Below are 26,284 nucleotides of genomic sequence, written 5' to 3'. Positions count from 1 at the left end.
AACCACTGCTCCCAGAAAGACATTGTCCGGTGCTGCTTGACTTTGTTTTCTTCTGCTAGCCAAAAAACCATGTTTGGTTGGGACATGCACAAGCAAGAACAAGTGTTTTATAAATGGGGAACCTTTGCAAAGACATTTCTTTGGCAGTTACGCTACAATCACACGTCTGAAGTAATACACTACCTTTGCAGAGATAACAGTGTCAATAACTAATACCAACATATTCAAAAACTCCAAGTTTAGGCTTTGTTACCTTTGCTTTTACTAAATTTCTAAATGGGTAACCCCACAGTGTTGCTAAAATTAAACTGCTAAACAAAGTGTTCTTCAACCTGGAAAGAGAGTTCCAATAACAGACTTACGAAAAGAAATCTAAAATACCGAATATTTCCATTCCAACCCAGTAAACTAAAAATCCCAACTAGAGTTTGCATTCCACACATTAAACAAAGACCTAATCTTTTCTTAGTTCACAAATGTAGTTTCTGGGTAATGTTGATCCTCGGCCCACAGGGACATAATCATCGAGCATTATCACCTTCTCTTCATACGTGTAATCCAAGAAAAATTGGGCTTCATCTATGTTGTTGATTAAAAACCTTTTCCCAGCCAGTCTCTGACGAAATCAAGGCCAGGAAACGCCTCAAGTGCAGCTGAGTTTTTTTGAGGGACCTGGAAGATGGTCTGAGTCCACAAACCTGTCAAATGCTGCAGCCAGCTTGTTCAACGTACTTTCTACTTTGTCAACCCCTGTCTTGTCCTCCGTCTTCTTCGAAGCCCCTGGGAGAGCATTTGATGCTGGCCTACGACAACTTGTGGACCTTTGAACATGACAGCAAACACTTCCAATTAAACCAAGTGGATAAATACCCAACCACCCAAGGCATAAAAAAAAAACAGTAAGGTCACAACTTGATAACAAACAAAAAATTTCCGTCACACCTGAAAGTAAAGAGAATAATAAAGATACATTCAGTCACAATTGAAAGTGAAGCATTCAAAACCACTCTAAAACTCAAATTACATCTGAAAAATCTGATAAATTGCGTACAACACAGGAGCTTTTCAAACAAGACATAAATATTCTCCAAAATCCATACTCATTTGTTACAACTTCATTCTCACTTTGAAGACTTCCTTAACAAAGTCAGGACTCCCACCTACATTTTGCCTCAGTATGGTAAAAAGGAAACCTGTAACTGAAAGAGAACAGAAACCAAATGGCAGTATAAGTTGTATTGATCAAGGGAAAATGCTGGTACTCATGACATACACGTCCAGGTACGCATAAGCCAAAAATAAGAAAACGCAATAATTTCCTTCCAACAAACATATGGTTATCAGATTACTACACATCCACCATTAATTACCAATAAACATCAAAAGTAATAACCAGAAAGTAGCCAGAATGAAACACACAGTCTAATGAGAATAGAATAAGATGTAATTAAGGGTTGATCAGAACCGTCATCATCCACCCAAAGAAATTATGCTCAACCCATTATTGGAACCCTTTCAAGAATATAGATTTCAGAATCTATATGCTCATTTAGTGGAAGTGCACTCCATATAGCTAGGGACCGCAGTATTAGCAAGACTAAACCATTTTATCCCACCTAAAAGTTCTCTTCTTAAGCTATTCTTTATTCACTTCTTCCCATTTGCTCACTTCTATAGCCTTTGGATCCTTTGAAACAACTTGTTGTTGGCAAGAAGTATCAAATCTGGGTATTCTTTTTTCCACCTATATTATTAGTCCCCATACCTGTACCTACCCATTAAGAGATATAAGGTAGTAGCAGACAGTCCAACATTTTGTCACTTGAGGGTTTAGTTTAGCCAGTTAAAGTAGGTTTTAACAGTAGCAAAAAAGGTGGCTTTTCTTTCTTCTCTCTCTGTTGGTTTAAGTCCATTAAATATGAACCACTCTGTATATTGACCTTTGACTCTCCCTCTTTGAATCTCCGAACTACACTAATTTCTTTGGGTTTCCCAAACCAGTCTCTAAAACCATCTAAGTTATTCAACAATTTTGGGTGGTTCTTAGAAGAGAGAAAGTCGCAAGGCAGGAAACCACTTTCAAAATCCAGAAACAGGAACTCTTCCATGCACAAGGTTGACGAGAATTTCCATACAGAATGAACAGAGATAAATAGAAATCCAACAGGATTCATACTAATAAGGGACATTTCAGCCTTTATAAAAGGACAAAAACAAGAAATGGAATAAAGATTCTAACGATACAAGTCCAAGGTTCTTCAACACGGAAGAGTAGAAATTCAATGACACCAAGAAGGTCGTGGAACCCACAGGAGGTGGATCAAGAGGAAAGGAAGTTGGCGCAAGAGTACGTTCAAGCACGGCTGGGCCTAACACCAATTATCACAATTGATGGTGGATTCACAGGTTTGGATCACTGGAAACCCCCTCCTAGTAGAGCACACAAGATCAACGCTGACACAACTTTTGACCAAGAATCAGGCTTTGCAAGTTTGGGATGCATGATTAGAGACCATCGAGGAAGGCCTGTTGTAGCAGTGTCTGCGACCAACTTAGCTACCTCTACACTTATGGCAGAAGCAAAGGCGCTCAGGATGGCCGTTTTTTACACACAAGGGGCAGGAATTGACATTGGCTACTTTGAATCTGATTGTAAAGAGCTCATTAGTTAAGTGAAAGGCTCTACCCCACTTCCTCTTGATGTTGCCCCCATCATCCAGAATATCTTAGATGTGGGACATAGGCTTGAAAAGTGTTATTTTAAACATGTTTCTAGGCGGATCAACGAGGCCACCGATCACCTAGCCCAGAAGGACGAGTGACGATCCTGACTCTTTGGCCCATTTCTTCTCCTTGGGTGCAGTCTCTTTGTAGCTCTGTTTCCTCGGCTTTACCATCTTAATGAATTCACTTTCTACCCAAAAAAAAAAGAGGTTGGTGAGACAGGTTTACACACAGACCGCTAATCTATCATAGTAGTATCTATAGTAAATGGATACGGGTATAAGCCTGTACTATCCTAAAACAAAGGAGGCACACTAGGAGAAAGAAGTACACTTTTGAAGCAGAGAGGAGAAAACAAAATTGAAATTTTGGAAGAAAAAAAATGTAATTTTAATTCTAACAAGAGCCTATTTTAAGGCCTCAAAATTGCAGAATAACATCAAAGTTTTTAAACCATTCAGTCCCGAAAGATGGTTTATTGAAGTGATCATAGGCCATTAGCTAAAATTCAGACAAGAAGGACATACACAATAATCTACAACGGAAAGAAAGAGTATTAGATTCTGAATAAGTGCCCATGAACAGAACTATTAAGATACAGAATATTGTAAAGCAAGATTAACAAGAAACAAGGAATCGGCTTGCTTGAGAGCCTTGGTATCAAAGGAGGAGGAGGAGGAGAAGAAGGTACCTTTGGTTCCCTTGAAAGCCTTAGTGTCTCGCTTGAAAACCCTAGATAGCAATGTCAAGCAGAAGGAGGAAGAAGAAGATTTGCAAGAGAATTCTTCAGTGTTGTTCGGGAGGAGATATTTGGTTCTAGGAGCTGAAGGACGCTAGCTCAAAGGCTCTCTTGTTTGAAAACCCTCGCAACGAAGTCTCATTCGATCACAAGTCTCGTTCATTCGAAACCCTTGTATTAATCCGCAAACTCATGGGCAGGGGTGGACTCCACCAATTCCACCCAAATTCCCAAGATTCTACACAATCCAATTTTTATGCAACAATTTAATATCCTTGGATTCATGAACAAGTGGGTGCTTTCCAATCAAATGGTTTAAAAACTCAATTCATAAATCTATGTATTTCAAATCCATGGATTCATCCAACCAAACATGTTCTTAGGGTTTTGTATGATTTAGGGTTTCTTGATGCGAGTATAGAGAAATCAAGGTAGAAATTTTCTGTGGAAGCCTCTTTCCCTTTTAGAAATTCATGCTGCGACTCTGTTTCTCCTTTTAGGGTTCTCAAAAAACTTCTAAGTTGCTATCTTTGGGTTCAAAATCTCAATGGCAACACTGGTAAGATGTCCAGAAAGCCAGACCAAAATTAAACACGAAAACCCAAACCCAAGCCTACGAAAACAGAAACCTTAGACTGAAAATCAATAAACTGACTTGTGTATGGTACTTCAGCCCACTCACTTTAACTTCTTGTCCTCCCCCATCTCCACCGGTGCCCTAACCTTAGCTATTTTCTCATAATCCACTCTTGCCGTTGTGCTTTGGTAGGTACATGATTCATGCCAAACCCAAACTAAGGGTTGAGAAGTCGAGATCGATTCAAACACTATTGGTACACAAAACAAATAGAAACATCAAGAAGTTTTATTCACACGAGTAGGTATGCCCCTGAACTCGGTTTCACTGGATTTCTGAATTCTATCAACCAACCGATGTGAACAAGTAATGATTTTAAGAAAGGGAAAAAAAGACTTTCACAGATTGAGGGGCCAACAGTTTACCTCTCTCGCACCATGAGCTCCATTTACTTCTATAATTCTGCTAAAAATTCTCACTTCCTGACTGGAGGTCTTCGTCAATGAGTGAATGGTGGGTGATTTCTAGTAGGAAGAAGCTGGTGGGTATAGAGGTAAAATTATAACTTCATTTCTTTTATGATCAATTGCTTGCCATTGCTCCAAAAGTCCAGACCTGTGGATACAGTGCTACTAATATTTCCTTATACCTAGTCAGCAAACACCTGGTTCGAGCATGAATCTGGGCAAACCTAGGGCAACCTCATCACAGTCTGGTGAGGTCCCAACACTATGACATAATGCCATGACCTTAACCATTAGCGGAAGTCCATAAGGCAAAACAATGTAGGTTACTGAGAAGATCGCCTTAGATAGCGTTTATTAGTAATCTTGTGTTCTTTGAGGACACATTTGCTTTTTACAACTTCAAAACAATTTATCTCGACTCTAGTTACTCAATTTTTAGTTTGCTCGTGTCAAAGTACATGTGTGGGGATAAGGATTCTTTTTCACCTTGGTATTCTATGTTAAAAACTTTATTTTTGGACAAACCAGGAATAGAGTCTGTTCAACAGTTCAACAATGTTCTTTGATTTAGCGAGGGGGGGGGGAGAGAGAGAGAGAGGGAAACTGGAGGGGAGGTGTTTGCTTCAAAATTCAGTGGGTGCATAGTTATTACACACTATTCCAAAATCTCTAGCTGTTAAGGGCCACAACAATATATATCCACACATAACCAACACATAGGGCTCTGCATGTGGCATCAAGGAGAGGCAGCAACATATAATGCAAACCCCTTGCTCTTGGCAAGAATACTACACCCTTCAAGACTCTAATACTAGGTTAGAAACTTTTGGGATAAGTGGTTGTAACTAGACCTATAAATGGATAGCTGAAATCCGCCTCCAAATTCGCATTCGTATTCGTTTAAGACTTTAAGGGTGTCTATATCCAGAATTTTCTTATTGAAAAATATATGTATCCGTCCATTAAGCATCCGGATACGGATTCGGATAATTGTTTATCGGATCGAGTAATATCGGAATAAAATATTCAACATTGTTTCTCTGAAAAGGATGATAATCGGAAACCGGTAATCGGTAACTGGATAATTGAAAATTGAAAATTATCCGGTTAGAGTAAAGTATGAAATACTTTCTCTAAAATAAGGGCTAATAATCGGATTCGAGAACTAGTAATCGTTAATCAGAAATTGAAAATCGGAAGAAGAAAAAATGACAATCACCAATCAATAATCGGATAATTTATCGGATCAGATTATTATCGCATATCCGATAAAGTTCCAAATTCGAATTCGGATGCCTTTTCTAAATTTCTATCAGATTCGGATAGTAGTTTTGCTAATCAGATTCAGATTCGGATAATGGTGTATCTGATCCGTTTACAGGTCTAGTTGTAACAAGATTCAAGTACTTGTATGATTAATTTCTGTCAGGGAACAAGAAAAAACAAGATGGGATTAGATGTTGTGTTTCAAAAGGCATGCGGATAACATAAGGTGTCGGCATATTCTCTAAAGCTGAAGCATAGAATTCGTATCTAGCCTTTACTGATGACAAAATACAGAAATTGATTCACCAACATCTAGTACTCCAGTGTATGTAGGCGGTAATTGCAATGCAAGTTACTGCAATAATTTAACAACCTGAAACTTAACACTCCATTTGGTTTTACATGATTTTCCAGAATGTGATTCTTCAGAATCACGGTACTCAAATTAACTGTTTGGTTTTCAAAAATCAATTATTTAACTAATCAATATGATTCTTCTCTTACACATTGTAAAGGATAAATCTCTGAATTCAAATTCAAATTCAAATCCAATAACTAGCTCTATCCTTGATTGATCTTATCTCCATCCGATTAAGAAGAGTTTGACTTATAGTTAAAGTATCAACAAGTTGTAGAGTTTGATTGTAAACAAGTTGTAATTCAAATTCAAATATTTGAATTGTAATTCATATAATATTAATATACATCTCCCACTCACTAATCTGAGTGTGGAAGAATTCTCTCTCAAACGAAATTCTAACTTGGTATCAGTTTTTCAGCCTCTGACCGCCGTCTACACGATCCTCAGGACCAGCTCCACCACTGCCATGGCTTCTTCTCTAATTTCACCTACCAACATCGTTTCTCTCCTACCTGTAAAGCTTGATCGAAGCAACTATCTCCTTTGGAAATCACAATTTCTTCCTCTACCTCATGCCCATGACCTTTATGGCTAGGTCGACAGAACCAATCCAGCTCCTCTTTAAACCATACCCAATCCCTCCACCACATCACCCACATCAACCTCCATTCCTAACCCTGCATATTCTCAATGGCGCAAGCAAGACCAGATGATCGTATCTTGGATCATCTCCTCCCTTTCTGAAAGTGCTCTTTCTCAAATCGTTGGTCTCACCACTTCCCACGCTGCTTGGAATTCCCTTGAACGGACTTATGCCTCCCACTCAAGCCCGCATAATGCAATTGAAATACCAACTTTTGCAAATTCGCAAAGGCCACTCTTCTATGGCAGAATATGTTCAGAAGATTAAATCTATTGTTGATCATCTTGCCGCCGCTGCTCACTCAGTTTCTGATGCGGATATTATCCTCACAATGCTTGAGGGCCTAGGCCATGAATATGAATCCTTTGCCACCTCAATTACCTCCCGTCCTAACCCTCTTCCCCTTGATGATTTCATAGGCCTTTTACTGAATTAAGAAATCTTCAAAGATCAACCAAGACAACAACTAGACTTGCCTTCATCAGAAGTTAATCTATCCACCAGATCAACCCCCCCACCCACTAACCGGAATCATGGCCCCTTTCACAGCTATGGCAGAGGATGAGCTTGAGGTTACTCCAATTGTGGTTGACATGCAAAACATCTTCCGCCTCTCCTCTCTACCCCTATGGTTGCTTGTCAGATTTGCAACAAAACTAATCATACAGCGGTGCAATGTTATTTTCGCTATGCACCAGGTGACAATGCTTCCAAGCTGAATTCTTCTCCAGAAGCTTTCTTGGCAGGACCCACAGCTTCATTTGATCCTTCTTGGTACCCTAACTTAAGTGCCACTCATCATGTTACATCCAATGTAACCCACATGGATACAACAATGCCTTGCCATGGTATTAATCAACTTCACATTGGTAATGGCTCACGTTTGCATATAAAAAATATTGGAAGTGGTTCTCTATTAACGCCTTCCAAAATTCTTACTTTATCTAAAGTGCTACATGTTCCTTCGATTACTAAAAATTTGCTCTCTGTGAGTAAATTTACACGTGATAATGATGTTTATATGGAATTTCATCCAAGTTCATGCTTTGTGAAGGATCTCAAAACAGGGACTGCTCTAGTTCAAGGATCAATTGAAGCTGACCTCTATCACTTCCATCCACCATCCGCATCTCCCTATGTTCATCTCAGCGAACATGTGTCTCAAGAAGTGTGGCATGACCGATTAGGGCATCTGTCGAAGAGAACTTTGGACTCTCTCTTTCGCAGTTCTAGCCTACACCAACCTTTATCTACTTCACCAGTTTTGTGTGTCCCATGCCAAATGGAAAAATCGCATAAATTACCTTTCAAATTGAATAAATCAAGGGGCATATCTCCATTCCAATTATTGCACTCTGATATTTGGGGCCCCTCTCCGTCACCATCTACGCAAGGTTATAGTTATTATATTTCTTTCTTGGATGATTACAGTAGATTTACATGGATTTTTCCACTTGTACGTCGTTCTGATGCAATTTTAGTATTCAAGCAATTCTATTATTATGCAGCCAATGTCTTTAATTCCAAGATTCAAGTTTTTCAATCTGATGATGCCAAGGAATATGAATATTTTGATCATTTTTTAAAGAGAATGGTATATCTCATCAATATTCATGCCCACACTTCTGAACAGAATGGGAGAGCGGAACGGAAGCATAGACATATAGTAGAAACAGGCCTCGCTCTTATGGCTCGTGCTTTAGTCCCCCTTATTTTCTGACCAACCGCCTTTGAAACGGCTGTCTTCTTAATTAACAGAATGCTTACACCGGTACTTAGGAATAAATCTCCATTTCAGGTGTTATATCACAAAGATCCAGATCTTTTATTTCTCAGAATCTTCGGATGTGCATGTTTTCCTTGATTACGGCCTTATAACAAAAACAAGCTGCAATATCGCTCCAAGGGTATGTATGTTATGATCCAACTCTTGGCCGATCCTACATCTCTAGACATGTAGTTTTTTAGGAAACCAAGTTTCCCTTTGCAACTCAACCTCTTAACCACCCTTCATGCTCTCACTCCACTCCCACCATAGTTATAGCTGATAATCTCTTTTCAAATTCAAATTTTGAAATCTCCCATCCCTTGAAATTCCACTTGAAATTCCAATTCAAATTCAAAATTTGAATTTTCCCACCCCACTTGAACTTCGAATTCAAATTCAAATTTTGAACTCTCCTTTCCTAGTCAAAATTCAAATTCAAATTTTGAAATTTCGGAAACTCTATCACAACCTCTCCCTGCACCTGAAACCTTAGCCCATAACCCGCCCAAAACTCACCTACACCATCCCAACCAACTCAACCTCAACCTTACCATGTGCAAACCCGATCCAAAACAGGTCATCCTAAACCCATCTCTAAACTGAACCTCCTAGTCACCTCTTTTGTTGATAATCCTGAAACAAAACCCACCTCATATACCACTGCCAGTAAAGACCCCAAGTGGAGGCTTGCTACGAGTGACAAATTTGATGCTCTCTTACGTAATGGTACTTGGAGTCTAGTTTCTCATCAGTCCCACATGATATATAAGAATAATGATTCTCAAGAATCGCATCCTACCCAAGCTCGAGAAAGAAAATCATTTACTGCAATAATTGTTTGCTCTTATTGATGATAAAACCTGAACTAATTAACTAAACGCATGCCTTAAATTCTAAATTTTATGTCCTAAACATGGGTTCAAGAAAACATACCATTGCTTCCACCACTAGCATCAAGAGAGCCATATTTGCAACTTCTGAGTTAAGCCAAATCCTGAAGAGTTACGTCATCAAGATTGACTTCACCTAATGGAGTGCTCACCCTCCATATTTACTGTTAATTGATATTGCTATTACAACCCTCAAAGCAGAAGACAAGCAGATAATATCACAGAACAAAGCCTAGAAGAAAAGTAAGGACAGCAAGACTCTGGAAGATTGACACTTCAGTCAACAGATTACCTCAAGCAGGTTCTGAGGACTTCCAGCATATACCCTACATCATGCAAATTTTGTATAAATAGGTCCTGCAAATAAGTAGAGATGAACAAGACGATCAGTTACCATATAGGACATGGAAGAGATGTAGTATGATAAAGAAATTAAACAAATAGATTCAGTTCTTTACAATTGCATATTGACAAGGTTGAGTTCAGTGTGGTGATTCCACATATAAAACCATCCTCATATGATGCATAAATTTTTACTTTTTTTGGATGAGTAAATAATATATTAAAGAGAAAGAGCATGAAGAAGAAAAAGAATGACACAAGAGGAAATAAAGGGGGGGGGGAATCAGCCACTAAATAGGGGGCTGGAGAGTGGTGTTGAGACCCCAGAATACAACAATGAGCATGTTCCTTGGGGCGTCAATAACCGGGGGGTGGGGAATATTAAGCAGCTTAGCAGTAACATCAAACCGGATGGCATGCCAAATCGTGTCCAAAGAGCAGGATTTGGAGGTCCATCGCCTAATATTGCGCTCCCACCAAAGATGATGAACTGTGGCACTAAAGACAAGCTTACCGATACGGTCACAAATAGAAGTACCTGAGAAAGTCATCAATACCCAAATCCAGTCACAATCAAAACCGAAGGAACGCCTGGAGCGAGGCAAAATGGATGCAAGGGCTTTTCTCCATATAGAGCTGGAGAAAGGGCAGGAAAAGAATAGGTGCTCAAGATCTTCCAGCCCATTCCAACAAAGGGTACAATTGGGGTTAGCTGGGATATGGCGGCTAATAAGGAAAGCTTGGGTGGAAAGGGCTAAGTTAAAGTCTCTCCATAGGGTAAGGGAGTGGCGGGGGATGTGGCTTTTAAACCAAACCAAGGGAGGCCAAGGGAGCAAGGTGGAATGCGATCGAAGAAAGTTCCAAGCTGAGGACGTGGAGAATGACTTGGTAGGGGATGGGAGCCAAACGAGGAGGTCAGATGAGGAGGACAGGATAGGGGGGAGAGAGTTCCAGACTTGAGGGAGACTGTGATGAGGGAGGGGGGCCCAGGATCCATTAACAATGACAGTGGACAGAGGGGTAGCTTTGGGGATACGGGTGTCATAGGCTGCACGGGGGCCAAGGATAGAGAAAAGATGCCCATCGGATGCCACGGATCAAGCCAAAAGGAAGTGGAAGATTCAGTAGAAATCTGGGTAGAGATGGCACGAAGAGCGCAAGGCCTAAGCAGGAGAAGCTTCTTCAAGGTCCAGGAAGAATTGGAAGGGGAGGGGACCGTCCAAAAGGAATTGGATTTGAGGAGAGCAGAGTGAACCCAGTTAACCCATATAAAGTCTTGTTTGGAGACAATTTTCCATATGAGTTTAAGAAGGCAAGCAGAATTAACCTCTTGGATGTGGCGAATACCAAGGCCACCTTCAAATTTTGGTCAACAGATGTTGGACTAACTAATGGGGCGAAGGAAACACGAGGATTCCTGGCCTTTCCAGAGGAAGGCACTAAAGATGGATTCCATGGCCGAGGTGATTGATTTGGGGATACGGAAGATACCACACCAGTAGAGGTATGGGGATTGGAGGACCGAACGGATAAGCTCCACTTTACTAGTGAAGGAGAGAAGCTTGCTTTTCCAAAGATGGAGATTCTTATGGATGTGGTCAAACATGGGGGAGCAATGGTGGCGGGAAAACCTACCAGGAATGAGAGGGAGGCCTAGATAGACAACCGGAAAGGAACCAGGCTTGAAACCCAAGAGCTGCAACAGGTTAGAGCAAAGAGTATCAGAGACTCCCGAGAGGAAGAGAGTAGAGTTATCAAGGTTGACCTTGAGACCAGAGAGTGACTCAAAGAGGGAGAGAGCCAAAAAATGGAGGAGATAGAAGTGTGATCAGCTTTAGAAAAAATCATGAGATCGTCAACAAAAACAAGATATTAGGGATTTACACTTAGGGATGGGAGAAATCAAGAGCTGATCGGTCCTGGACTGAAGAATACAGGAGAGAACCTCAAGCGCCAAGGGAGAATAGGTAAGGGGAGAGAGGACAGCCTTGGCGGATACCAACACGAAAAGAGAAGAATCCAGCGGGGGATCCATTAGTGATAATGGAGAAGAAGGGGGAGGAGATACAGTTTCGATCCAATGGATGAAAGAAGGAGGGAAACCCATCGCATAAAGGACATCACTAATGAAATCCCAACGGATAGAATCGAAGTCCTTATGGAGATCCACTTTAAGGAGAGCAGCCGGGGAAGGCCATAAAATTCTTAATTCTTAATATAAGTATTAGTATATTATCAATAATTAAAAAGATCATAGCACAAGCAACACTCCACTAAAGGAAGGTATTGCTTTGAACAATAATAAATTATTATAAGGAAACACGATATGTTGACATCATAACTTGAACTAGATCTTCAAATGACAAATGTGCCTTTTTTTTGTTGATAAGTTCTGAGTCGCTCTTCTCTAATATATATAATCATTTTGCAGAAAATGGAACAATCTTTTTACTTCCAGTCAGAATATACCCCACTTGTGAAGAGAATGGAAGAGAGAGAGAAGGAAAAAAGAAGAAGTGAAAAGTGGTGGCTGCAACATTTCAAAGTGCACTCCATTGTTATTGCATATAAAGGCCTTGGTTTCACTTGAATGGCAAAACAGGACACATGAAACCCAGCCTCATTCAATTGGAGATAAGGCCTAGTTGAATTAGGCAGTACTATTGTTGCTTACATTTCCAAGAGCTCCTCTGAATGAGTTTCTCAATAAAAAGCATTTAAGGCATATTATCCGGCCTCCCCCTGAGTTCGCATCATCACGTACTAAAATATCTTCAGATTGCTTCCTTTTATACTATATGGGTGGAATCTTGCTTGCTTGTTCATCAACGATTATATAAGACAAACTTAAAAATTTATGATGGTTCACTCTTTCGATCCAATGGTTGCTAGACGAGCTCAAAAATTCCTGGTCAGAATTCAAAGCACCAATCTGCTGAGGAACTCATCTAACAACCAATGGGTCAGTATGGAATCCATGGGATGGTCATAATGGCTGCTGAATGCAGGCAACTGTGTGATTTACACCTTCAATTTGATGTCCTATTCCAATCATATAGTTCCAACACATAATACTAGTAGTAAACGAAAGCTGTGATCTACATGATCTACTAAACACCCAAACCGCTCAAAATTGAAGTGTTGTTCACCTACCTTATCTTGGGAGATTGCATACAGAAAAAGAAGTTCAAGTGTAAATTACCTTAACAAATCATAAAACTACGGCTAGACAGTAGACACAAAAGAACGAAAGATTATCAGAGATGACTTTAAAGCCCAACAGAAAAGGACAGATATTATTAGCAAGCAACCTTTAACCAGTACAAGTCCATTTGATAAATAGAATAACATGAAACACATACCACTATGGCAGCTACAAAATATGAGACTGCTTCTATGTGGTGTTTGGTTCAGCCTCAGCTGCTCCAATGTCTTCCCTGCAGAGGAGTAACCTCAGTTACTCCAATGACAGAGGAGTAACCTCTCTTCTATAGCTGGCTAGAAATGAGATGAAGACTCAACATTTGTAAGATATTACTCATCAGAAATCCAGTGGTGGCGGAAATTGTGTTGGTGAACGTAAACTCTCCACAAAGAAAGTGAAACATAGCCTGAGCTTGCTTGGTCTACTATGCAGAATTAGTCCTTCAAAACTTGCAGTTTGGAGATCGTAGTAGCCTAAACCTCTTGAAGTCGTCTCAATTAAAATCTTTGTGTCATCTATGTCTCTAGGTGCATAAACTAAACCGCTTAGCAAGTCAATCTCGCTCAGTCGGTAGCCACGGTGCAAAACATTGAGGTCAATACTGTATTCTTTCACCCATGTACCGCTACTGCTACCACTACCAATATCCCTGTAGCCTTTAAGCATCCATATGTCCATTTTGGAACCTAAACCTTCAACACAGGATGAAAGACACAACAACCCTCTTAACTCCACCAATTGGACTAGATGGTTAATATGTTGCACGTCGGGAGACTTAAGATCAGGACCATCTTCAGGGCATGGGATTAAACTGAATTCTTCTCTCTCCACATCAAACACAAGGATCTTGTTGACAGGGTCAATCACATTGTCACGGTAAGCCACATCCTCCCAGAGCTCGTACAAGACAAGCCAGTGGATGGCCCCATTAACGAAGGCCGGCTCATTAGCATAGACAACCTTGTATGGGGGAACCACCACGCTTCTCCAAGCCCAAGAAGAAGAACCTGAACTTGAATTTTTTCTCGTTCCTCCTAAGTTAAAGACTTGACACTTGGGAATGAAAGCACCAGGTTCAACATCCTCATCTCTACCATAATAAACACGGCCATCATTAGGGGGAATGAAGCGAACTACTTTATACTCGTCCCTTGATTCAACATATCCGAAACCCACATAAGTAAGAGGAGGGTAAAAAGGAAGTTTTGGGTCTTCTGGCAATGTTACTATTTCATGTGTACTGGGATTACAAATATTAACAATCCCGTCATCAACGATACAAACCAGGTCGAAACGTGTAGGTAAAACCTGAGCATACCATCTCTTCAACTTGAAATTGAATCTGCTTATGGGATTTCTTTCTCTATCCATGGATTCTAGGGAAAAGGAGAAGGGACCCTTTCTGAATGGATTGGCCCTAATTGAAAGAAAAAAGAGAATAGATTGTTTCGATTTGGAATGAATGAGATAAGGATCATGAGATATCAGATAACGCCATCGTTTACACACGCACCTGAACTTCATAAGGGTCTTCACAGGCAATTTCGAAAGCACGTTAAACAAAACATCTTCAGGAAAAACCATGTGATGATCATGGCGTTTCATCACACAATTTCTAATTTTTCTCGTACTCATCTTCTCTTGAGCCATTGCCTCAACATTCTTCATCTACAACAACTTTTAGTAGAATACCCTCGGTCGAACTCACGATAATGAAGGAGTGGGAAGTCGGTAAATTAGACGAATTCCCTGAAAGAAGATATTCAGGAATATAAGAAACAATGAGAATGAATCTCTTCGAAAAAACGTACCTCCTCTCTTAGCCCTGTTCCTCTTTTTATACTTCTCTTTATATCTTTAGATCTTTGAGTTTATCCAGGACTCAAAACCTTCCTTGATTCCTTACTTAGATTCCTTCTTGAACTCTACCAATGGAGTTTCTCTCGAACTACGGTGGATAACTCCTCTTTCATGCCAATGGAAGGATAGTGCAGTGGTTGAGAACTCACCTCTCAGTGGAGAGATTGTGGATTCAATCCTTACCGGCGGCATATGTAATTATCCCAACCAGAGATTGTGGGTTCAATCCTTACCGGCGGCATATGTAATTATCCCAACCCCAATTTCCCTATATATAAAAAGCGCCTATGTTACAAAAAAAAAATAACTCCTCTTTCATGGATTTTTATTTGCGACAGCTGCCGACGGTTCAGATCGCACTACGTTATCAAGATGCAATCGAATGGCTGAAAATCAAACGGTCCGGTATGTTTGTAAATATTAATTTTTGTTACTAAAAGCCAAAGGAGGAGCAATATGATGGTTAGGAACCTACTTCTCAAATGGATAAGCCATGGGTTCAACTCCTATCAATGAGATATGTAATATTCTTATATGTAAAAAATGCCTTTGTACAAAAAAAAAAAATATTAATTTTTACTTATACATTTGAAGGGTTTAAATTTTATTAATTTACAAAGTTGAATCCTTCATTTGTCCGACACCCAAAATCCTCTCTATTCCTCTAGTTGCTGGACCAGCCAATAGATCTATGAAAGGCTATGGAATAATGTGAATAACACTTGCACCGTTTCCTTTTGAAAGGAGAAAAAAGCCTGCACAAATAAATCAATTTCAAGAGAGCTAATAATCTCACAAAACAGAAAGCCAAACTCCAAAAACCTTATTACTCGCTTATAAAATCCTAAAACACTTTCATGTTTCAGTAGCTTCTTTAGGGATTGGCAAACATTGAGAGAATGAAATCCTTCAGATCTTGTCTGTAGAAATCCAACATGAGAGGAATTACAAATATCTAGGACAAGAAGATATCACCTAGTGGAATCATTAAAAGATAATTCCAAAAAACCAAAAACGAATGATATCAAAGGCAAATATTTAATCATACTAGAGAATCACAAATAAAAGCCTTGATTAATTTTCCACCCAAAACAGATACTATGGGATCTCGCTGAAATTGCCGAAATTTCATAAAGAGAGGGGAGACTGGGGATCGGGGACTCTATTTTAAAACATAGATATCGTCGGACCAAACCTAATTTCCTGTTGAGAGAACCATCGACACCTAGAGGAATCACCAACGAACTTCGCTACGTTAACAAACGAAGAAGAACCTTGATTCGAGATGGGAGAGGATTTTGGGTGTCGGCACAAATGGACTCAACTTTGTAAATTAATAAAATGTAAACCCTTCAAACATAAAAGCAAAAATTAATATTTACAAGCATACCCCTTTTTTTATTTTGAGCCGTTCGATTGCATCTTGATGACGTGATGCGATCTGAACCATCGGCTGCTGCCGCAAATAAAAATCCCTCTTTCATCAGGAATCTATCTTACTAGATAACTACAAAGATATATCTAAAATCTTTTCTACGGTCCAACCACAATGATTCGGTTTTATAATATTTTTGCTTTTTCCTAAAATTGAGGTTTGGGGAGGTAGAAATGTCTTTCTTTGGAGCCAGACTGATGTAGGAATCTTCTCTGTTAGCACAGCGTATGACATCTTGGTGTATGATGGTTGGGTGAATTAAGGTATTTTCCTTTATGAGAATTTTTAGAAGACGGTATGAAGCTTGAGGGTCCCCTATTATATTTGCTTATTTATTTGGGTCAACCATTCACATGTCAAATTTAAAGACTTGTGAAGTGATTGTTACTTCGAAAATCAAGGACCATGAGATTGTATACATCTTTGTTTGCATATATAAGAATATTTTAAACATGACTAGTCCATGATTTGATATCTGTTTCCAACCATCCGAATGACCCTTGTGTAGACAAGACTGGCGAAATAATTTGAAACCCAAATCATGACCACTAGGGTTTCAAGATTGTGGATGAGGAGTTTCCGCTTCATAGTTTCTTTTTCGTAAATGTTATTTTTCATGAAATCATAATTCTAACATCGTAGATTTTAGAGGGGGAAGAGATTACTTTTGTTTCCTCTGATATCCCTAAGAGCCTTTGCGATGTAGTGCTAAGGGATGCTCAGGATCATATTCGTTATGAGCACTCTTTCTTAATAGGTTTGTAAGATGGTAAAGAAATTATAACTCTATGACTATTGTTTGCAAAACCTTTGAATTTCTTGTACATAACAACAAATTGATGTATATGAATTTCTTGCAAAACTAGCAATTCAAACAAATGGAATTTGGATTAGATAGTCATGGTTTCACATCCACATCTGATAGTATTAAGGCGGATTCAAATACCATATAATTAGTGTGATTGGTTCTTCCCCCTACAAATTTCTTCGAAATCAGGTTCATAAAAACGTTTCTAGAAGAAATTTAAAAGTAACTTGTCATTATGGAAATGCTGTGGACATATTTCAATTATAGATGTAACATCATAATATTCACCCTCTTTACACTTTCTTTTTGGGATATTACAACAACAGGAACAACTTGTCAATCAGACACTAGACAATTATTTTAGTCCATAGTATTTCCCAGGATTGCCACTGTCAGTGACTCAGTCTCCTCTTAAGAAAATGAAAAGCAAATGAAAAATAAATTATGATTTGGGGGGGGGGGGGTAAAAATAAGAAATTTGAGAAATACCTCATTAGCTGCCTGTCTAAAGTGGAAGATGATAAAAGACCTTTATTTTCTTCAGCTCTCCTAAGAAGGAAAGGAATGACTTTCTCCACGGGACCAAATGCCAAGTATTTGCTCACTTGAAACCCAGCATTTCTAAAGCCCAAAAGAAAGACTATCTGCCATGCCTTTCAGCTGAGCAAATTGCACCCTTTGGTTTGCCTTTCCAATGCCCAGGGATTGTGCTTTTGCTGCTGCCACCCTCCCTGTATCATCAAATTCACCATTAAAACATCATGCCATAGAACTGTGTTTTTAGGGAAGAGATAGGCACCCAGGAGGAGTATATGATTACCTGATTCAAGGTTGTGGGTAGCAATGACAACTGCTCCAGAGCCCCTAGCAACCTTCTCAAGCATAAAACTAGTGCAGTCATTGTAACATGCATGTGTCCCCTGGATACTCGCGTGAATAGGAGAAGCAAAGCCTAGGGAAGAAGCTATTTGCCTGCCTCTCACTAGAAATATAAGCTCCTCTCACCAATTTGAAACCCATTGAGATCCCCATTTTCTCTGCTGCTTCCATCGCTTGAACAATCCTCTCTTTTGCATCTTTCAGATAAGCTTGAATTGTCCCAAAAACAACCGGGTTTTCTTCTTTGTTGAATTCGATTGCAGCAGTGTACGTGAAATAGTCAATTGCAGGCTGCACCGATGTGTACTCTGTGTCGATGAGTAATGGAAGATTGGTTTCAAAAATAAAATTTTGGGTTTGCCTAGGACTTGGGAGTACTAAAAAGCTTTGAAAAATTAAAAATGGCTTCGTGGGTTGGCTAAAGGGTATGACTTAGGAACTTGGTTGTCACAAAGCGTCGAATGGAAGATACGGGTGTTTGTGCCTGTCAACTGCCATGCATGCAACGAGGTGGGTGTGTTTTGGTGGCCGAGGTAGGGTTTACCCTACACACATAGGGTTTCCATACTATTAATTTTAGGGGGCTTTGTTTCTATCCCCATGTAAACAAATACATTTAGAATATACGGTCCAAGGCAACTTTTGTATTAGGATCATGCGGACCCAAAAGTGAGTCAAATTCAACGTAGACAATTTACCTTATTTGCACGGTTTTCTATAGTATTTGTTAAGATTAGAGTGATTAATCATACATAATCGAATAGAAAACAAGGAAGAAGCAGGCACGGATTTTACTCTAATTCACCCTATGTCTGTTGGAAACACAATGTGAAGCACGAGTCATACTCAATATGGTAGGTTATCCTCATGTACTAGTTGGTTCGATAAGAGTGAACCGGGTCTTAATTTATTGAATTGGTCCGACTTGGGTTCTAGATCACAAACTCCAATCCAAACCATATCGGCTTCGGTCTAAACCGGTTTGAGTCAATTTGTATTCAAAATCAACCTATAACTGACTAACCATGGCTAAAGCATGGCCGGCTTCACTAGAGTGTGAAGAGAAAACTCTATTTCATATTAGGCTAAGCTCGTTTTATCTCTTTGAGGCTTGGTTTTGGATTTTGGGTCAGCTCGAAGTGGTCCAACTTAGGGACAAGTGCCCTTCTCCAGCTGGGTTTAAGTTAATCCCTTGTTTAAGGCTTCAAGTGTATCTTCAAGTGTATCTTCAAGATAAGGCTTAAGAATAATATCTGAATAGAAAACCCAAAATTCAAGCCAAAGTAGTTTGTTTCTTAATCATAATCCGAAGATAGTTAATGATTGAAAGGGCTATTTTGTGATTGAATGCTCATTACAAATTGCAATCAAAGCTAAGCCAAAATCAAACCTTTAGTTTTATAGATTTGGATAAGGTGTTAGCCCTAGTGCCCTAATAACAGAAGTCTTCTAGTTACAATTTTTCCTTTGTTGCCTTTTGAGAGAGACAGAGACTCATAAAACCAATAATGGGTTAGCCTCTCCTTCTGCTGATATCAGAGAATGAAATTTGTCTGCGTAGGTAGGAGAATGGAGAACTATTATCAGAAAGAAAAAAAATAACAAGCACAGAATATTCTTGTCCTTTTAAATTGTGGAAGAGAAGTGGCGATTAGCAAGTGTAGACCCCAAAAAAAGTTGAAACAAGCAGCTTGAAATCAAGAACTATGAGGAACATGGACAGGTGATCATTGTATGGAATCACAACCTATGTATCATTAACAACTAATAAAACAATAAATTAAAGCATTAAGAAAAGGTGGAGACTGTTTTTTAAGTTTAGAACACGAGGGCGTGCCTTCCAACTTTAGGATGGTGGGTGTCCCTTGAGAATGGTGTGGAGTGACCAAAAGTTGGTCCTACTCCTACGTGGACTTCAATTGAAGGAGGAAATTCCATTTTACACGCCGTGAACGTTTTCCCATCTCCGTAGAAAATTGTGCCATGTGTCATGTTGCAGACCTTGCTTCACTTCTGTGCTCATTTAATGTATAGGACCGTCGCCAACAATCGAGATCCAAATGAGAAAAAAGTCTGAATCATCTTCCCATTAGAGGAGAATAATATGCTATCTTAACAGTTCTGCACCACTCAACAAGGGTTAGATCCACTTCTAAAGAGGACAAAATAAATCAGAAATGGGATTGGGATTGAGAATGTAGATCATCTCTCCTGATGGGAAGCACTCTTTGCTCCCCTTACAGCTTTACAACCACAAATTACGTAAGAATCACAGTAAAAAATAATAAAATATTTGAAAAAAGAGTAAATTCCATCACCTAACTAAGGGTGTCGATTCGGTACGGTAACGGTAATTCGGTACGGTATGGTACGGTATTGAATTTGAAAACCTCAAACCATAACCGTACCATACCATATTTATACGGTACGGTATGAAAACGGTAATTTAAAAAACGGTACGGTATGAAAACGGTATAAAATCGGTATGGAAAAACGGCACGGTTCGGTATACGGTGCGGTTTTGTTACGGTATTGTATGGGAACAATATTTATTTTTATGATTGTTCAAGTATGGAACACGCAAAAAAAACACAATGTGAATCATAATAAGCATACATCAACAATGTCTTATACAACCACAGCCAGTTGGCCCATGTAACAATTCATAACATCCTTCCCCACTGTTCAGATACAACATATTAAACCAAGACCATATATAAGTGAAGTTGTACTTGGGAACTTGATCACAGATAGGCAACCAACCAGCATGGCTATTCCCTGTCTTACTCACATGGCAGCTATCGGTTTTTGTGTAAACTTGACCACTGCTGGTAGAACAATGAGGAGAAGAAGGAAGAAGAGATGGTAAGATCTAACCCAACTGGTTTCCATTATAGTTTGTCTTGCTTCTCTGTTGCCCTCTTCTTCTTGTTTTGTCACTTGTAATGGGTTTTTTATATGGGAACAGTTCTTGCTTTTTTTAAAGTCTAGATATGTGATGGTGGAAGAAGCCACATATGCTAATATGCAATTGCTAAAGCTGCTGAAATGCTTGAGCTGAGCAACATTGCCATGATCTCCAAAAACCCATAAAAGAGCAATCATTAAATCTATCAATTATTTTCTGTCTTTGCTTGTCAACTAAGGGAGAGGGAATTCTTCTCTTAAGACTTCCAATTCATTCACTAGATTTCTGTCTATTCCATTGCCCCTTCTAACTGAGTCTACTTCAATTTACTTGACTACAGTCCATGTCCACGTTTTCAAACAGAACAAGAAAGGGTAGTTAATAATTAATTAGATCTATAACATTTGATTAGTTACTTACCTCAAGCATTATATAATATCACTCTCTATGCTCCCAACACTGGTAGTTTTCTCTATCTTTGTGACTCTTGTCCTCTGATTCTTCGAAGTGAAGCGTGACTCTCTGAGATAAGTTTAGGGTTTAAACTTTAAAAGGGTTAATATCTTTACGGTATATGGTATGGTAAATGGTAATCGGTAAAATGGTACGGTAAACGGTATTTACCGACGGTATGACACTGTTTACCGTAACCGTACCGTCGAATTACCAAATTCGGTAACGGTAAAAACCGTACCGAATTTGAAAACGGTACGGTAAGGTTTAAACGGTTCGGTACGGTACGGTTTAACGGTTTTTTAACCAAATTGACACCCTTACACCTAACCCTGTAGACCGCTATAACTTATGGTCAACAGCCATCACAAGAGACCATTTGGACTCAAAAAACAATGCGCTCCCCTCCACATAACAAGAGTGAAATCCATTGTGTGATGTTAAGTGTCAAACTCCTTGTGCATCCCTGGCATCTCTCAATCACACATCACACATTAGGGGTGGGATCCATAACCTTCTTTTCATTTTATTGGCACTCACAGGTGAACCTCTCACTCTTAATGTGTGGCAAAAGAGTTTGAGGGAAGAATAATCCACTTCTCAATGGAAAGTTCATGGGTTCAACCCTTGCAAACGACAAAACTCCCTCTGAGGATGAGGATGTAATCGAAGTGTGCCCAAGCTGGCTCCGATGAACCTCATACACCACCCAAAAAAAAAACATCAAGACTCAATCAGTTAACGGTGGCTCCGGTAATCAAAGCAGCAGCAGGGACAGCATTCTTCACCTTCAGTCGTTTCAAATACCAATAAATAAGCGGAAATCAAGAATGAATTGAATATAAACCAGAGTTCTATACTGAATGTTGGTTTCAACTTTCAAGGAAGGAAGAAAGGAAGGAGCAGCGTCGATGGAGTTAATTTAGTTTAGGCATGTAAAAGGAAACAAAGCCATGTTCTTCTTCATCGATCTCTGTTACGAGGATTTTGTACCCTCTGTTGGTACGGAGATGGAGCTTTCGAAGGCTTAGGGATCTAAGTCTTTCATGTGGGTGAGTTGTTGCAGACTACATTAAGTTTCCATGGGAGGAAAATTCAGTGTGCTGTGGGCCGGAGGGATTCCCTTGCATCCCCGAAATGCAAATTACAACGAAAGACGACTCTGGTTTGTCTTTTTGAGAACATGGTCACATGGTTGCCACTTGAGATCTTCACTCTTGAGTCTTGAGAAGGGGGTGTCTGGATTCAAGGCAACTTTTTCTACCCAGAATCCAAGATTGAAAGCATTTTCAGAAGAAGAGTTCCAGAATACCGAACTTAAGGCCGTTTATTTAGAAGGGTTAATGCGGTGGGAATGTCTGATTTCTGGGTTCATTGAGCAAGTCAACTTCCATTGTTGAAACTTCTAATAAATGAAGCTCGACATCCATTGGAACTCACAGACGTAGATACCAATACGTACCACTCTTCCATGGAAGGCCTACCTTCACGATCTTCCCTGAATGAAAAGTGCTTCCCTAAGCCTGAGATGGGTACTTCCCAATCAGACTTCCATATGATGGAAGGCTATGAAGGCCAAGCTAGTCTTGCATCTTTGATAACATAAATCTATTCCATGCTAGCCAGTGGATTTTTGGCTTGTCAACCATCCCACTCCATCCAAGGAGAAATGGAATAAAGTCCTGGCAAAATCTATTCCATGCTAGCCAGTGGATTTTTGGCTTGTCAACCATCCCACTCCATCCAAGGAGAAATGGAATAAAGTCCTGGCAAAATCTATTTTTCTTATAAACCATTGCAATGACTGCATCAATGAGTTCGGATCGTATACCCAGCTGTTGACCACACAGGGGGACCACAACGTTAGGGTGATGGTGTGTATTTTTATGTTCATTATTTTTTACTTATGGACCCCACATAATTTGTGGTTGTAAACTTGTAATACCTTCAGGAGAGCACAGAGTGCTTCCCGTCAAGGGAGATGATCCACACTCTGCATCAACAGCTATCTCCACAAAAATATACCCCACAAACCTATTTAAAATGGTGAAAGCATTGCAGATAAAGGTTCCCCAATACAATCAGGCTTCTTTGGTTCCATCCTTTCCAACATGATTTATGGCTATAATTATGCCCATCTCCCATCCGAAATGCAGGGGCAGCAAACTCCATTCCATATAACCTAAACCAGGCCAAGAATAGCTACTCCTGCGGCCCTGCCTGCACTAATGGCAATTATTCACATGATCACACCAGTAGGCAACGTGGTTAAATCTTAGACCATACATACACTACCTTGATTTGGGTCCCTACCAATGACTAGTCATATAACAGACACCACCATTTTTGATCTCCAGAATTGCTAATTTACCAGAGGTTGCTACCTACCCATGAATGAGTATGCAATACATGCATATGCAGCAAAACCTTGCTATGCAAAAGAAAATGACAAGACTTGCAACATACCACAAAGCCAAATCTCTATGATGCCGCAACTCCAACCCCAACGTAGCAAAATAAGGATGACCACTAACAAAACAAACCATGTTAGAATATCATCAACACAACTTTTGGTGCTCTTTCCACGGAGAGCTACAAGAGAACCGAGAGTAACATTCCACCACTTATGCCCGTGCCCACAAAGGAAGCAACTTCTGTGAAAGGCCCTGGCCAATATTCAGCAACATAAAAATGAAAGAGCCAACAGGTTTTTTTTCCCTTTCAGGTAAGAGATGTTGCCAACAGTTTGTCACTGATATCACTTCCAACTCAAACTGAACCAGCATCAAGGGTTGAGGAATTCAATACATGTAACTGGTATTTATGAAAGTCATCAGCAGTTATGACTGCTCTTGTATCTGCAGACACTTATATAGATTTGTCACAAGGAAGATGGTACTGGTGGGCTTTCCTACTTAAATGCATACTTAGGCTCTTTTTGGTATCAATTATCATTGTCAATTATGAGAAATTTTCATTATTTTAAATTGTTTGGCATCTATTCTTAATTTTATTTTTATTTAAAATAATAGAAAAACCTCTAAAATCCATAATGAACTTTTTGTCCATTATGGATTATAATGAGAATTTCATTATTTTCATTTGTGTAAGTTTACTTAAAGTTTTATAAGGAAGATGAGGGTAAAATAGTCAATACACAATCTTTTATAACAACCATACTTTTTCCTTCTTTTCTCACTTGTTTACTATCATTTTTTAACAATTTTTTTTATCTTAACACCAAACTTATTTTTCATTTCATAATTTATTTTCAATAAAATTCACCAAACCATTTTTCATTCTTGACTAATAATGAATTCTTGTACTTATTTATTTTAAATACGCATAATAGAGAATGAGAATTGATACCAAAAAGAGCCTTAGTCAAACTTTCCATGGTACCCCATGGTAATGGCTGCATCAAGCTAGTCGGCAACTTGGACACCCTATAATAAAGTAATGAACATCTCATTTGGCTCTCAAGCAAACTCAGTGCCAGGCCTCCCAGAGTCCGTCTATGTAACATAACATAGGTGACACCTTCACAGACATGATCAACAAACCTTCCAACTGCAGCCACAAGGCACAAGCACTATCTATGGAGACACAGAAGGACAGAATCCAACCAAACACTCTAGTGAACATACCTGGAGGCCTAGAGCCTTTAATACTAGTTTTGCTCAGAAGACCCCCAGATTCTCAAGCTTCATTTCCAGGAGAACTGAGTTGAGCATAATCTAGGAGCTTTCCATTGCATAACTTTCCAACAGAAAGGGACATTGTAAAACACGTGATATTATTGTGTGCTTATAATGTCATGATGTTGCACATGATATCATAGGTTTTACTGTGACACACCAAGCTTGTTGTGGCCTGTGGTAGTGGGAGATAAGGTTGAGTTCTAAAGTTTCCATTCCCTCCAGTAACCATGACAAAACAGAGATCAACATCTTTGATCCAACAAAATCATATCCACGAGATGCTATACTGAGTCCAACCACTGCTATCCATAATCCAACCAGCATCTGCCATCTGGTCATGGTTCAAGGTTTTGGACATGGTTTCCGACAAGCAGAAAACCAAAGTGGGCCTAGATCTCAGTGAGTTGGTGCACTTTTTATTTATTTTTATTTTCTTTTTGTTCCTTTTTTGAAATCAAAGCCAACTTTTGGTGGGTTGTTTTAACCTATTTAGATCATGAAACTTGGTATACAAGTTATTTTGCGCCATTTAAACAGAATTACACAGTTAGATTTTAAATATCTAAGTCTAAATAGGAGTCTTGACTGTCGGTAAGCTACAATGAACTAGTATGTCCTATTCTACACATATATATAATTTAGTACTAGAAAGTATACAAGTTCTACACATAATTTAGCAGTAGAAACCATATAAATAATGTAAAATACCAATGTGTCAATCCAACATTGTTTCCTAAACTCATCCTTTCTCATGTTGGACCTTCAATAAACCAAGATATCTCATAGATCTTGGTGAGACCTTGTTCCATGCATCTGGCAAAAATATAAAGCGACCAACTGACACTCCTATTATCATCTTAGTCCTCGTCTTTTATGCATAGTTATTGAGACCTAAGAGAAACATCTTATGGTATACAGCCATCATTTACTGAAAGACGCAGCTCACCAAATCCAAACGTTGTGTTTGGTCTATTCTTACTAATTGCAGCAAAGCAACTGGCAGTAAACCAGAGATAGCTTTGACTTGTGCATCTACCATATAACAGTCTCCTTCATTGGTAGATAGCAACATGCAGTCTTCCTCAACAATTAATCTTTGAGCAAAAGCCAAGAGCATGATAACATTTCCTTCACTGTCGATGCATCTACAATTAAATGCATTATTAATAATGGCAAAAGAAGGTATCTCTTCTACAGTTCCAATTTTGTGTGTATGCCTGTGGGTCTCCAGAGGAATAGGTGGATGAACATGTCCCAT

The 26,284-nt window shown here is 39.3% G+C and overlaps 1 protein-coding gene, 1 non-coding gene and 1 pseudogene across 7 annotated transcripts; all 3 read right to left on the bottom strand.

The window, feature by feature from the left end:
• On the bottom strand, positions 1 to 14,919 carry LOC149025723 (F-box protein At3g07870-like). 5 transcript variants are annotated; one of them, XM_089145937.1, is made up of 4 exons: positions 13,140 to 14,919; positions 9,479 to 9,792; positions 1,101 to 1,199; positions 2 to 821 (listed from the first exon to the last, which is right to left on the bottom strand). In XM_089145937.1, the coding sequence occupies exon 1, from the start codon at positions 14,648 to 14,650 to the stop codon at positions 13,319 to 13,321; it is 1,332 nt and encodes a 443-aa protein (XP_089002063.1). In that variant the 5' UTR covers positions 14,651 to 14,919; the 3' UTR covers positions 2 to 821; positions 1,101 to 1,199; positions 9,479 to 9,792; positions 13,140 to 13,318. The 5 variants fall into 5 exon arrangements, with proteins under 5 accessions (XP_089002060.1, XP_089002063.1, XP_089002062.1 ...); XM_089145936.1 differs by having other exon boundaries at positions 2 to 1,199; positions 9,479 to 9,539; positions 9,728 to 9,792; XM_089145934.1 differs by having other exon boundaries at positions 1 to 1,199.
• LOC149025724 (small nucleolar RNA SNORD96 family) lies at positions 3,140 to 3,221 on the bottom strand. The gene has a single exon (XR_016171856.1). It is a non-coding gene; the product is annotated as a small nucleolar RNA SNORD96 family (small nucleolar RNA).
• LOC149025722 (proline dehydrogenase 2, mitochondrial-like) lies at positions 14,719 to 26,284 on the bottom strand (annotated as a pseudogene). The gene is made up of 7 exons (XR_016171478.1): positions 25,973 to 26,284; positions 24,889 to 24,895; positions 23,940 to 23,991; positions 23,792 to 23,854; positions 17,906 to 18,325; positions 17,575 to 17,816; positions 14,719 to 14,731 (listed from the first exon to the last, which is right to left on the bottom strand). The product of XR_016171478.1 is annotated as a proline dehydrogenase 2, mitochondrial-like (transcript).

The sequence above is a fragment of the Hakea prostrata genome, chromosome 2 (genome assembly GCF_041222555.1).
Source record: "Hakea prostrata isolate BN-2017 chromosome 2, UWA_Hpros_2, whole genome shotgun sequence".
Classification (NCBI taxonomy): Eukaryota; Viridiplantae; Streptophyta; class Magnoliopsida; order Proteales; family Proteaceae; genus Hakea; species Hakea prostrata.
The sequence above is the reverse complement of the archived record's forward strand: the minus strand, read 5'-3'. Positions and strand labels throughout refer to the sequence as shown.

What these genes read in the sequence shown, in the direction of transcription:
- LOC149025723 (XM_089145934.1), bottom strand. Translation starts at nt 14,650, where the DNA reads ATGAAGAATGTTGAGGCAATGGCTCAAGAGAAGATGAGTACGAGAAAA.